Genomic DNA, 15,073 nt, shown 5'->3' on the forward strand with positions numbered 1-15,073 from the left:
TCAACATCAGTTCTGGTTTTAATTGGGGTTTACATATAAAACGATTCATTTCTCTTTTTAATTATAACTGAAATATATTTTGCAGATAAAATATTTTATATTCCTTTTTCTAATATGCATTTCTTAAAGACAAACTATTTTGACAAATTCGTTTGAATTTTTTGAAGTAACTTTCTCCTTGTTTGAGGAGCATTTGTTCCATTTATATTTCACATTAGGCTTTTAAAACTGATGTCTATACCAAAAACTTTAAAAAATCAGTACTTGTAATTACCTAATGTTGTCTCTTCCTCAGTTTATTGTTTTAGCTCTTTAAGGTAGTGAGTGGTAAGACTCTTTGTCACTTTCATTTGCATTTCTTGCAGTTTATCTTTAAACTTTCCTATAAAGTGTCTTGCTTTTTGGATTGAGTTCAGTCAGAACCTCTATGGTTTAAAAGTGAAACTGTCAGGCTTTTAGCAATAGCTGTCATTGGAAACCTATGACTGCAGATTTTCTTCTTATAGTTTGATTCCATGAAAGGGACAGATGACAGTGGAATGTATACAGTGTAGGAATTTGCTGCTGCTGCAGTTTTAAAAAAGGATAAAGAACTTCAAGGTTGTTCATTTGGTAACTAATCTAAATGTTAATGAAATAGATAATTTGAAATTATCTTGCCTGTGCACTAGTATCCTGTCATAATGAAAGATGGGAAAATATATCAATAGGTGCAGATTTAAAAATGTATAATTTCAGATTTTTGTCTAAAAATCTTTATAAGAAACCTAGCCTAAACATTTTGATTGTTTTTCACCTCTTAGGTTAAATCTGTTTACATACCTTGAAAGTAAAATGTTTAATAAAGGCAAGAACAGAAGTAAGATTGGTTCCCTAGTTTCTGCTAAATTAAGTGCTCTAGTACAAATATTTCATAAAACACTTCCTTGTTTTAATGTTTTTATAGATAAATTAGTCTAAACAACAGTCCTGTTTTAATTCTTGGTAAATGCAGAGTGTAGAAGATGAAGCATTTTGGAATAATTAAGTAATCATTTCTTCCTTTTAATTTGTTTTCATAGTCTGAGTCTTTTGATATTGGAGAAATGATTTTCCACAGATGAGAAATCTCACAATCTTTAATATTCATTTTGGAGGCATAATCTCAAGTTTCCAAGAATGTGAAATAAATAAAATTAACCACGGTCTTTTAAAATTACTTAATATGTAGAATGCAACATTGAATAGAATTGTCCGAAATATTTATTTTTAAATATGTCAAGTATCAGATGTTGAAAAAACTGTCATCTTAAATGCGAAATTCAAAATACTTTGAGCATTTTGAGAGAAGCTTCAGTTTGAAACAAGAGGAGTAACAAGTTCAAGACAGTGAATTTCAAATTTGAAATGCTTCCAAAATGTTTGGAAAGTCCCATCTGGCATATGACAAGGGATATTTTGTGAAAATTCACATTAAAAATAAATAAATCAGAAATGAAATGTTTGGACATTCCTAGAACAGAACAAAGTTTAATCAACAAAAGTCTACACAATGAAAAATCAATACCAACTCATAAACTAAAGATACTAAAAACAATGTAATCGTGTTTAATTTGGGCTATCATCAATATTTCAAATGAGATTTTTCTGCATCATTTTTGAATTAAAAGTAGCATATGAAGTAAAGGATAATTTTGACTATGAACAGTCCAGAAACATTCTAATTTTTCTCTTCTTTCAGCCTGTGGGTTTCGTAACCTTTGATAGTCGCTCAGAAGCAGAAGCTGCTAAGAATGCCTTGAATGTAAGTACATAGTATTAATCTCAGTTGACTGGATTGCTTTCTAAGTATGGTTAAATACTTAAGTACAGGGATGTAAAATACATACAGGGAAGTGGCACTGGACTATATTAAAATGGAGCTCTATTGTCTCTACAGAGTCATGTACTGCAATTCAAGTAGGAATTTGAATTGAAATTTCAAATGGGATTGTTGTTTTGAATACTTATAAAAATGCTCTTGCATGTAGAAATTGTCAGCTTTAGCAGAATAGAAATAAAATCAAAGGGGAGATAATTATATAATGTGCTGCATATAGAGGATTGATTTATATCTCTATGCTATATCTACTTCTTCTGCCAAGTGTCCATGGAATAAATCAAATGATTTTGAGCTGCCAAATAGAGTGATGATTGATTATGGGTCACCAAGTTGTCAACTCTTAGTGACATGTAGATAGAATTTATCCAAGATGATCTGTCCCCAATCAAGTTCATCCAGCTCTTGTCTGTTTTTTTTTAATTTATTATTTTATTTATTTATATTCCTATTTCCATCTCCCTTGGAGATTGGTTATCCTGCTCTTCTGTTTTTTTCTTTCTCTCCCAGAATTATGGCTTGTTTGTTTATTTAAATTTATTTCTCAAGGGAGCTATGTTTTACATAAAATGTCAAAATATGATAATTTTAGCTTGGTCACTCAAGCATTGTTTCATTTGTTTGTTTACTTGGGTTTTCATAGTTGTCTTGGGAGTCTTTCCCAACACCACAGTTCAAAAATCTCAATGTTCTTTCTATCCTTTTTTAAAATCATATCCCATTTTAACTTCCCTACCATTGCTTGCACAATTTTTGTATCTGTAAATATAGACATATCATAACATCTGAATATCTTTTCCAAGGCCTTCATTACCAGCATGATGATGAAGATGATGATGATGATATCATCCATTCAGTTGAGTCCAACTCTTGGCAATTTTGTGAGCCAGGTCTCTCCACATCTCCTGCAGTGTTTCCTTGAGTTTTTCTATGCTCTGGCTGGTGTCAGCTTTGAAGGTGATTACCAGCCTACTAAGTGCTAATCTGGAATATATTTCTTGATTGATGATTCCTTGTCTATGTAGTTGATCCTACATAGAAAGCTATCCACAACTTCATTGTCTTCAATGTTGCTGGTTGCTGTACTCACTGTTATTAGTTTGATCCTCTTTGTATTTCATTGTAATTCCATTGATTGTCATTGACTGACTTTAGTAGAGCTTCCAGATTATTTGTATTCTCAGCTATCAAAGTACCATTGTTAACATAAACCAAATTATTTTCTTCTTCCAATTTTGAAACCACACTCATTTTCTTTCAAACCAAATTTTCTCAATATATAATTCTTCATATAGGTTGAATAAGTGGCAGGAGTGACAATTCTGTCTCACTCCTTTGACAACCTGGAGCCAAGCTGTTTTACCATGTTCTATCTGTTCTGACGCGCAGAGGCTGCCTACTCAGGACACCCAATCCACTTTTGGAGCATCGGGCAGCCTCGATGACTCTGAAGAAACACAAGACCATGCCCCCAATGGCTTCTCTTTTCCATGTCAAAAGCTTTTGCAAATAGATGAAAGGCTTCTGGGGAGCGATCTCACATTGCTTCAGGCCTTCCATCCCTTTGCAAAAACTTTTGGTGCAGAGAAGGAGCATGAAACTGCATTCCAAAGGCTTTTCTTTTCTCTTGTGGGAGTGGACCGGTGTATGCACGTGCATCTGCACACCAGCCCACCTCTTGCGTACCTCCCTTCTCCCCGCCAAGCTGGGCTGCCAAGGCTGTTCTAAGATATCCTGAATGTTGACATCTCTACTGTAAAGAATGTCCTATCTTTGTTTGATCTTTTTTGAATTATTTACTGTTTGCTTATAAGCATCCTTTAACATATCAATTTTACGTTGGAAGTTCTCTCTGAGTATAAGATCTTTTGGGAAATGTTCCTTGTTTTTCCTGTCTAGGTGATAGTCCAACTATGTTTTTTATTCTTTATTTCCAACTGCTACATTCTAATCGGTAAGCATAAGCAATACATCTTGCTTATATGTTCTGCCAATTTAAGATTGACCTTGATTATTCAACTCATTAACTTCTTTTTCTTCTGCATCAGAATTGGAGCATAAGGTGATCATCATATGTAATCATCATATTAAAGGGTAATCTGCAAAGTCTAACTGATATTATTTGGGCATTTACTGCATTGTAGCCAAGGAAGATCTTTGCTATATTTTTTTTCTGACTATAAGAGCAATGCTATTTCTTCATTGTTTTTGATATCCTGGATTAATAAGCAGTATTATTTTCTGAATGGAAGTTTCCAATTCCTCTCCATTTTAATTCTCTTATGCCAAAGTGTTCAGTTGCAGTTGATTCATTTCAGTTTTTACTACGTTGAGTTTTACCATGTTCATGCTTCTTATTCCCATGTTCCATGAAAATTATGTCTTTTTAGTTACAAAATCTCCCTGTCTCCATTTCAACATCAGCAGTTCAAATCCTGAGGGCTTTTATGAAATTGCATCATAAAAACCAGTAGTACTTTGAAAAATCCTCAGTTTTCTTCCACAGCATATTGAATGCCATTTAACCCGAGGGGCCCATCCTCAGGCTCCATGTCATCAATTATTTTGTATTATCTATCTATATAGTTTTCTTGGTAAAATACAAGAGTGGTTTACCATTGCCATCTTTTGCACTCTATGAAATGATATTTTTGCCATTATCTCTAAAGGGATGATCCTATACTACAGTATCTTCCTATACTACTGCTGCCTGATATAAGCACCTACTTCCATTAGCTGCAGTTGAGTTGATCTTCATGTCTTCCACTTCTTGAAAGTGTATGTTTTTTGTGTACATTCCAAGCATTCTTTATTCATTCCTCCCAGGAACATCCCCTGTCATGATACAGCAAGAGAGTAGGATTTCAGAGGGAAAGGTGCAGTGGAGAACATATATTTCAGACACTATTATGGTATGCAGAGAATGGAAGAGCAGTGTCCTTCATTCCTGCCTGTATAAAGGAATAAGATTTATTTCCAAACAGGGGTAGACAGCAGGAGAATTTTTGAGAAGTCAAGGAGCATTAAAATGGTAAGCATGACTGGGCAATTGAAGGGCCACCTTTTTAATGGGCATAGCAAAGCCAGTACATGAAGTGAGATAGGCCACTTTTAAATTTGGCCTATATTACAAACAGGCAGTTCAACACGTGTATGTTTATTGATGGAGGATACTGTGTTAGTCATTAACTCTGGTGGCTAAATAATCATAAACTCAGTTATTAAGAGCTATCATTGAACATTTCTCCATCTCCTCCAAAGAAAAGACTTGTCTAAGGCTTCGTAATAGCTCCATTTAGGTGAATGCTGCATACACTCCTAATCATAACATCGGTGGTTAGCAACTGTGTAAGATCATGTTGCATCAACAGGTCCCCCACATAAACAGTAAGACTGCTTCCAATGACTGATACCACGGGATCTCACCTCAGATCCTGATAGTTCAATGGTGTCAGAGTTATAAAGTTATCAAGTATTGTTACCAGATGGGGAAAATGCTGATATATAAGTATCGTGACTAAAAACTGTGTCTACTACTCACTCACAGGAATTCCTAATGCTTTTAGTACAGAAACACTTTTAATTTTATTGGCAAATTTATTTAGAAAGGAATTAGTAAAAAAAAAAATTCGTTTCAGCACAATAAACAAATTGCTTTCTGTTGATGTCCTGATTTTTAATTCAACAATCCTCAACTTACAACCATTCATTTAGTGGCTGTTCAGAATTACGATAGCACTGAAAAAAAATTATGACTGGTCATAGAACTGTCACAGCATCCCTGTGGTCACATGATCCAAATTTGATTGCTTGGCAATCAGCATAGGTTTACAATGGTTGCATATTCCCAGGGTCATGTGATCACCATTTGCAACTTTTTGCTTGCTTCCAAAAAGCAAAGTCAATGGGAAAAGCCAGATTCACTTAATGATCACACAATTCACTTAATGACCACAGCAGAAAAGGTTGTAACATGGGTCACATCTCACTTAGCAACTACCTTTGCTAAGTGACAGCATTTCCAGTTCCAGTTGTAATCATAAGTCGAGGGTTACCTGTATAAATCTTACTGCTGGAAAATAACAATTACAATTTGAGTTAGGTGATGTCATTTGTTTTCCATGTAATATAATGATTAAATGGAATAATTTAGTGGCACACACTTCAGAATCCCATAAAAAAATGGTATTCCAAAGAATACAGTTCTTTGCACTGTTGAGACTTGAGAGACAAAAATACAAGGTCTTCTCACTTGAGAAGGGGAGAATCTGAAATAAAGTGCATCCAAATTCTAAACAGCCTCTCTGCATTCAGAATAAACACATTCAAATGGAAAAAAAACAATGGTACAATCAATGGTGATTTTTTTCAGAAACATCTTAAGTTCTTCCAAACTGATGGCTTTTAGCATGATCGATCAAAAGACAGTTGTGTTCAAAAAGCAGTTAGAAAACATGAGAAAATAACAAGTGAAAGATGTATGGAACTCATATAAAATGGCATTATTGCCCCACAGAAGCCTCATCTTTTTATCTAAACATGCTACTCTGACTTAGACCACCACATTTTTCTAAAATAAATTGTCTGCCTAAACAAGCAGACATTGATGTTTTGATCCTTTTTGCAAACAGCCCCAAATGAAGTGAATAAAACAAATGTTGCAAATGGTAACTTGACTTCTAGAACTTTTATACATAATGCATATTAAAATCACCTTTTCTGCTGCATTTTGCTTAATGCTACGTATGCATTCACCATCATATAGCATTTTATAGAATAACATAAAAAGGAGGTTTTGTTCTATAGAAGTTACAGCCCAAATCTGGCACATGAGAAGAGGGTTAAAAAAGGGCAAAAAAAAATGATTTGCAGTTCAAAATTAGAATTAGACTACAGTTTAAATTCCTAGGCTTTTTATTATTTAGGGATGAGAGGTTAGCTGGTTCTGCAGAAGGCTTTGTAGGGATTCTTTTAACTGCAGTTTTTCTGTAGCTGGCACATAGGATTTACCATTTATCCTTTATAATGTATCATAGAGCTGCAGGGGTGTGTGGCTATGGAGCGAGATAGCAATGTTGCACATTTTCTTTTCTTTTTTATATCACAAATAGTTGACAAGGGCAACCAAGGTGGTGTAGATATTTGAGTAAGAGCTGTGTGAAATTTATATTTGCAAGCTTCTCATTTTGTATGAAAGAGATCTTTGATAATTGGTAGCCTATAAATCTTTAGACAAATGAGTAACAACTCCCTTTTTTTCTCTAAACTATGCTGTCAGCAAGCCTTTTTCTTTTCCTTCTCCCCTCCACCTTTGTACTGCTTATCTTTCTTCCCCCAGGCTGACACATATGTTTGTGTTGGAGATTCATTACCACAAATGAAATATAGCTCAAGATGAGACAAGCTTGCTGTATGACTAGGAAAAGACTTATGAGTATTGATATGGCTTGTGCATGATTAAGTTACTCTGGCATAGGGCCACTGAATATCACATGAAAAGTGTATCAGACATTAGTATGGTACACTGTGAACATTAGTTCCAAATAGACAGCCATGCAGGAATTTTGCTATCAAAAAATGTTTCATTCATCCTGTCATCAGATTGCAAATCCAGATAGTTAAGATGCAGCTGACATGATCTGAAAAAGTAGTTGCTGTTAATAGACTTCAGAATAATTCACATACAAATCAGTTGAGTGATCTAAATAAATACATATTTAATTACTTCTTTTAATTAATAGTACTGAGCATATTTAAGGAAGGATACCCAGACACAATAGTGCATTCCTGAACACATCTGATGCCTATCAAGTTTCTAGCTTTAGCTGTTTTATAGTGTCTCTAACATCAGTTTTATTTCCAATAACCCCTAGTTATAGTTTGGGCAAATCTACATACTACCCTTGCACCAGTATGAAGATGGTTTAGAGCACGGGTGTCAAACTCGATGACGTCACATGACATATCACAATGTATCATACTGTTTTTTGCCTTTGCGGAGCTGGGGTGGGCGTTGCCTGCTGTGCGTGATGCGTCTGGCCCGCAGGCTGCTAGTTTGATACCCTGATTTAGATGATGTACAGTGTCTGTGTTCTATCAACTGTATCTTATCATCCATCTAAATTGGAGGAAGCCTGAGGGCACTTTGATTTCTCTATTCTGGAAATGATATTTTCCCTCTTATCTCACCTGTAGAATGTGGCCAGTGTAGTGTATATAGTTGCTAATGGAAGAGGTAGCCTGAACAGGTATATTCTATGTTGATAAACCTGTAGCTCCAATAGTTTCTGATGGTTTCCTGTGGGTCCAGTTCCTTCTTTCATCCTCCAAAAAGCCTCTTCTCCTACCCATTTATCCTGGCTTTACCCAGCCCTCACCCATTTTTTCTTTTTAAAATGGATAAGCCAGTTGGTCACCCTAGATAATGCAAAACCTTGAAATTGACTTGTCTGCCATTGCTTAAGGCATGTAATTGGAAGTATTACTGAAAGGGTTTGTCTCTTGTATATGTCTTCTGGTCTGTCTAGCTGGGAATCTACTTCTTGGTAGCCATTGCTTCCCAAAACCATGGTTCCTACTTCCTTTTGACATGTAATGTTATTAGAGTACTCTGCAGTTCCCACACTTTGCTCCAGCTAAAGTCTTTTCTCAAACTTCAGCTGATCAATAGCACTCATCCAGCAGCTGCACTAGTTCAGACAATCACTAGGTGTGAGACAACAGGAGTAAAAAAAGAACCTCTTTGCTGCCTTCTAGTGGTCACGAGGTTAGATAGTTTAATCATAGTTTCAAGATTTTTTTAAAAAAGTGCAATCAGATGACAGAATTACAGGGAAAAAATACAGCGCATGGAGAGTATCGTGCATGGAATTTTTTTTACATGATAGAGGTTTGGTGAGGCTGGAATTTCAGCAGAGTTGACCATCAGTCGTAACCTTTCAAAGTTTAGAATGGTATGCATTAAAACTGAATTGATAGAAGAGTATGTAACAAGGGCATGTTATGAGAACCCTTTAGGGCAGCATGATTCCCTGTGATGAGCTGGAGTATAGTAAAACAGCTTTGTAGATCTCCTCTTTAATTTTAGAGCAACAGATTAGCCTCTGGAAAATAAAATCTGTGTGTACAGAATTAACCTCAGCATAGATTATAGGTTATTAAGATGGTTCTTTTTCCTTTTTGAGTTCAGAGAGTAATCCTTTCATACTAGAATAAAAGTATATGGTAAGGACTCAAGATTTTAGTCTATGTTTCTATCTTCATTTTTAATGCACAATCTGTTTGGCTGTGGTAATCTCCAGGGATATGAGGGAACAGAGCAGGATACAGACTACCTTATATGGTGCTGACGCTAAAGATGTTTTAGGAATGTGACTTGCTATAAACCCTATGGCTCCAGATTTTACTGCCAAACAAATTAGATCATTTAAATTTCTGAGGTTTTAAAAGGTTGTTGAGACTTTAATTTGGAACTAGGCATTCTGTATTGTTATTTTTTTGTTCAATGGCTCAGATTCCCACACAGTTTAATGAAAGGCTTGAAGAAGTATGGTATGTTTTCGGGTGCTATTTTTTCTGCATTAAAATTAATTGGAAAGATGCAATGTACATATCACAATGTATCACAGCCCTACTGGATGCAGAAAACACAACTTGGATTGAATGAAGAGTGAATTAAACACCATGAAATGCATTTTTTCTTCCCAATTTATTTCAAGGTTCTTTGCCTGGACTAAAAGATCTTTGCATTAGTCATATTCTGCAGGATCAGAAAGCTTTTCCCCAGACTATATCATTTGTTTTATTTTTGTTAATTTACATTATTTCTATATCATCTGATCATATCAATTTTGGACAATAAACCACAATTAAAACAACTAGAAATAAGTCCCCTAATAGCCACATTAAAATAACTTACTATAAGTCAACTTAACAGGTCAAAAGAAAAAAAAATGATGCAGATTTTTTTGTGTGGCTAGGAGTCAGAAGCCCATTGAAACAGTTCCACTTTTAAATTAAATTGAATGAATTGTATATGTTGTATGAGGTTTTTTCTATACATTCTTCTTGAGGGGGATAATGATGGTGATATGGACTTCATGCATCTGGTGTCAAACTCATAGCCCACAGTGCTGGCCACGCCACCCCCTTTTTAGCAAAGGGAGGAAAAGTCACAATACGTCATGTGATGACAACGTGACTCCCACGCAGGGGTGGGATTCAAATTTTTAACAACCGGTTCTGTGGGCATGGCTTAGGTGGTAGGCATGGCTTAGTGGTCATGTGACTAGCTGGGTGTGGCCAAGTCAACATCACTCACATTGAAGCACATATCTCCTCGCCTGGCCTCTCATGACTATGGGGATGCTGCAACAGTCGTGTGAAAAATGGTCATAAGTTACTTTATTCAGTGCCACTGTAACTTTGAATGGTCACTCCACACAAGCAAAGTACCAGCAAAGGAGGGGTAAAAAACTCCAGAGACATTCCTGAGACAGGAAGTCTAGTCCTGCCAAGAATGTAATAAGGGTTAACGGAGAGGCAGTTTCTGTAAGCAACACCAGAATGTTTCCTTCCTGCCTTCCTTACAGGATTAGGCCAGTAATTTCTTCTAACAACCGGTTCTCCAAACTGCTTAGAATGTTAACAACCGGTTCTAGCGAATAAGTGTGAACTGGTAGAATCCTACCTCTGCTCCCACGAGTTTGACACCTCTGATCTAGAAAGTCAGCAAGTCAAGGAGAGAGCTGCTCTAACAGTCAGTTGGAGGAAGAAGATGCCCCTTCATTAGTCTGATTGGAACTTCTTGTCTCAAGTCTTCCTCTTTTGTGGGAGCTGTACTAATTAATATCCATCCTGTCCAGCTATTATGATGTCCTTGTTTTCTTCTTTGATATACTATTTGCATTCCTGACATTTACACATCCCAGAATCCTCCTTGAACTGTGGAGGATTTAATTGATGACTAACTGAAGCATTTATCAGATAAGCACTGGACAAATTCCTGTCAAAAACATGGCCAGGAATCTTGGCTGGAGATTGTATGTGACTACAAACAACCTGCTCAGGTTACAGCAGAAAATACTGAATAGGATTTTTTCTCCCCATAATTTACGTGTCTTTCAGTTGCTACTTTTTATTTATTTATTTTTGCTTTTTTATTTTTTTAGCAGAAAGCTCTTACGGATCAGTGCTTGTGCCTTGTACATTACTGTACAATTAATAACCCAGTATTTTTGCTTTGGCATTTCCTGTTCTTAGCCTGTTCTTGTGGAAACAAAAGTCGGCAATACTGTGCTAAGTATTATCTCACTCTACCTCCTTAAGGGCCTTGAACATTGTTAGTGTGCCTCTATATGCCCCTCATCGGCCCTTTGCACATGAAAGGGCTGCTTAATCTTAGAATGACCCTACACATATATGCCCCCCCCACAATGCTGGGGAGCTTGTGGGTATAACCAGAAGCTCAGTCCATGAACTTTTTGTTCAGCTGGTGCTCTGGCAGCAGAAATGTCACACAGATTGCTTGGAAATTTTTATTCTGAAGCTGTCATCTGCTGAGAGACGCAGACTTCCTGCTGTAGCACCGGGTCTTTTTTCTGCCATCATTCTTGGCTGTTCTATGAGGCCGCTTGGTCACTCTGTTGCATATAACTGAAGTTCTTAAAATTACCTTTTCTCTCTCTAAAAAAAGAAAACAAGCATAGGAGGGAAGGGCAAGGGTGAAGCATGGCACTTGCTGCTGCCATCTTATGTGGTCCCCCCATTAGTTGCCACAATGGAGCACTTGTCAGAGCCAAGGAAGCACAGAAGACAAAGATGACAATAAGAAGGAAACTCTTACGTTGAATTGAGAGAATTGCTGGCGAAAAGCCAGCAGGACCTGAAATGGCTTTCATTAAACAGTGTCACATGCTTATGTTTTGGCTCTTGTCTTCATATCTCGCTGGCCCACAGTGTTTGCCAGGAATGAAAGCAGAGCTAGGATCTTCATGGTATATAGGAAAAAAATCAGGTAGAGTCTGGTAGTTCCTTTATTAAAAAGCATAAACTTTTGTGAGTTTCTGCTCCACTGCTGCAGCAGGCGAAAGTCTTATGCCTTTTATTAAAATGTATTGTTGTGAAAGGCAGTGCCAGACTCCTCCCGATTTTTTGTTTTCAGTAGACTAACAAAGCTCTGTTTCTGCAATGTCCCTACTTATGAAAATATTATATCAAGTCAGATTATTTGACCATCCACATAGATTGGTTGATTCATTTGATTCATATATATGCCCATCTCACATATGTGTAACTTACAGAAAATAAAATGCATCAACAAAAAAAGTATAATGCAAGGAAAAAGCCAACAAAACATATAAAAGCGTTTTTAAAACCAAGTTTAAAAAAACCATAAAACATAATTCAGCAGGCGCAATAGAAAACACAGCCTTCAGCATAACCATTGAATAGGCTTTGCACCAAAAGTGGATCCCCAGGAGTGTCAGGGCCAGTTTAATTTCTGGGGCAATGTTTCTCAACCTAAGGAACTTTAAAATGGGTGGACTTCAATTCTCAAAATTCCCCAGCCAGCACGATGGATGGGGAATTCTGGGAGTTGAAGTCCACCCATCTTAAAGTTGCTAAGATTGAAAAACACTGCTCTGGAGGGATGATGTTCCAAAGGATAGTTGCTATGACAGAAAAGGCTCGATATTAAGGCTGGATTGATTGAGGGCTTCTGCAACTTCACCCTTTCTGAGTCAGCTGATATACACATTTCCCGCTGTGGTCAAATAAGGCAATGCTCTGCCTTCTCTCATACTTACGATCAGGCTGGTTAAATAGCCCCCAAATGTAATGGTCCTGGGTGCAAGAAGGCAGTGATGTTACAGAGAAAATGTAATATCTTCTTCTACAGAATAGGTTCCATCAGACCTCTCCCTAGGCTTAACCTCACAGTACACTGCTCCATCATATGTCCTGCAGTTCTATCCAAAATAAGTTAAGATTTTTAAATAAAACTTTAAATGTTTAAACTTTATTTAGTTTTCTTTCAATACTGTGTTTATTTTTAAGAAATATATGCATTAAGTAAGTTGTCTTTAAGCAGAAAGACACATAAAACAAGATTAAGTATCGATCGGTTGACAAAACTAAGAGACCAGAGGTTCTAACCAGCATAAATAATAAGAATTTACTGTAGTTTGAAAACTCTCCTTGTCAGCAGAGCCAACCTGTTAAATTACTTATTCTAGATCTAAATCTCATGCAGGTATACAGCTATTCTGTCTGCAGGTGGAGGCTGGTAGGATTTTACACGCCAAAATTCTAAATGACAGAAAAGAAGATCCTTTCTTTGTGATTCAGATTTTCAGTTAGGTCATATTGAGTTTCTTTTCCTCCCCCCTACAAACTGTATCCTTGGGTTTACAATATAGTAGAACATGAAGTAGGAGGCAAAGGTAAAGTTAAGCAAAGCAATTTGCACATTAGTGCTTGATGTTTCATTTATGTTGTCATTCCTGAAAACCAAGATGAGTTCATTACCCCCGAAAGAGATGGCCCTGTCATCATCACAGGAAAACAATCCCCAATGGCCGCTGTAAAGAAGGAAGCTTTTCACCACAGGGAAATGGTATTCTCTTATTGCCTGCTTTTTCTTCACAGGATAGGTGGCCTTGATAACCTCTTTGAGGATTAGCCCAGCTGGTCTTGGAGATAGGAGGTTGCAGTTGACAATAAAGTACACGTGTTTTATTGAGGCTTGCTAATTCTGAGGCTCAGATAATGAGGATGTCTAGCCAAAGTTTTGATGGCTGAATATTTAGCCTAGGAGCTTCTCTTTCTCAAGTGGAACTTCAATGCTTATCATTGCCATTTTAAACAACCTTATTAATCCTAACTTTTGCCTTTAATGTGTTTGAGGGGATTTGAAATGCAGTTGATTAGACTGTTATGCTTTTAATTAAAAATGGGGATGAGGAATTCAAGCTTGCTTTGCTGCTTGCTTCTATTTCCCCTTCACCCTTTCTCTAATTATTTAATTTTGAGTATCCTCATCCTCCTTATGATCTACATGTTATTGCACTTGTTTTCTTCTCTTATTTTCTTTGTGTGGTTAAGGAGAAAGGGACTGATCAGTTGCTTCTGAAGAAACAGATCTCAGTCAACTCTGTCAACATAGGATCTCTCACAACATACAACATAATGCTGGAGCTGAGATCACTATTCATAAAATAAAGCAAAACCTGTCAGCTTTATAGGGCAGTCCAGACAAGAGGTACACCCAGAACTACTAACTTTATTGGAAATTAACACCTGACTGCCAAGGCCATTCCCACATTCCAGCACAAAATCTATACTGCATCTGGCTTCACTAATCCAAACCTGTGGTCTCATTTTTTGGAACTCAACCCAAATTTCTAAATGATGGCTCTTCTTTTCTTAAACTGGCCTGTAGCCAAGCACAGAAAATTCCCCCACGTCCTGTTCAGAGAAAGAGGAAGGTGAAAAGGAAAATTGCTCAGTCAAGACCTCCTGGCTGCATCTGCTAAATGTATGGAGCATAGTGAGTTTTAATTACATGTGTCTTTTGTCCATTGTATATGTAAATGCAGCCCTCTAGCTTACTTTATGGTCCAATGTATTGTGAAAACTCACAAAATGGATTAATCTAATAACAGTACCTTGTACATACTTAGTTTTTATGGTATATACTGAAATAAGTAACCATATACACTAAACTAAGCACAATAATACTTAGGTGAACCATATTTTGTATAGGGATACCTAAGCTTCATCTACTCCAGAGACTTCAATTACTGCATTCCTGTATTTCATCCAAGGGCAAAAACATAGATATTATCTCTCAACAATGAACTTAGGCCAACAGAACAGCCAACATACCTTTTGTCAGCCAAACAGGAGAAGATCTCCAGGAAACACAGAAACAGAAGAAAAACTATTTTATTCTTTTGAATCTACAGTATGTAAAATATAATGCAATGCATCATGTAACATTTATTTATTACAATCTTTTTTACATGTTGTTTACCTTTCAATAGTAGATGAAAAACCTTCCCCAAATCCAAACTGCAACATCTTAAAATCATATGAAATATATAATGCATTACTGTATTGTAATATATAAAATATACTACTATGTTGTAAACACATTCCTGAAATGTGCTATGAAAGAGGGAAATCAACACTCTGAGGTTCAACTAACCACTC

At 36.5% G+C, this 15,073-nt stretch overlaps 1 protein-coding gene across 3 annotated transcripts in view; it reads left to right on the forward strand.

Moving 5' to 3' along the window:
* The window catches only part of RBPMS (RNA binding protein, mRNA processing factor), a 113,065-nt gene that overhangs the window by 56,021 nt on the left and 41,971 nt on the right, over positions 1-15,073 (forward strand). For all 3 annotated transcript variants that reach the window (XM_026712694.2, XM_087926297.1, XM_026712695.2), the window contains one exon: positions 1,721-1,783. In XM_026712694.2, coding sequence (XP_026568479.1) covers positions 1,721-1,783 — 63 coding nt within the window. The remainder of the gene's footprint in view (positions 1-1,720; positions 1,784-15,073) is intronic.

This window comes from Pseudonaja textilis, chromosome 2 (genome assembly GCF_049901715.1).
Source record: "Pseudonaja textilis isolate UNSWEBS1 chromosome 2, rPseTex1.2, whole genome shotgun sequence".
NCBI classification, from domain to species: domain Eukaryota; kingdom Metazoa; phylum Chordata; class Lepidosauria; order Squamata; family Elapidae; genus Pseudonaja; species Pseudonaja textilis.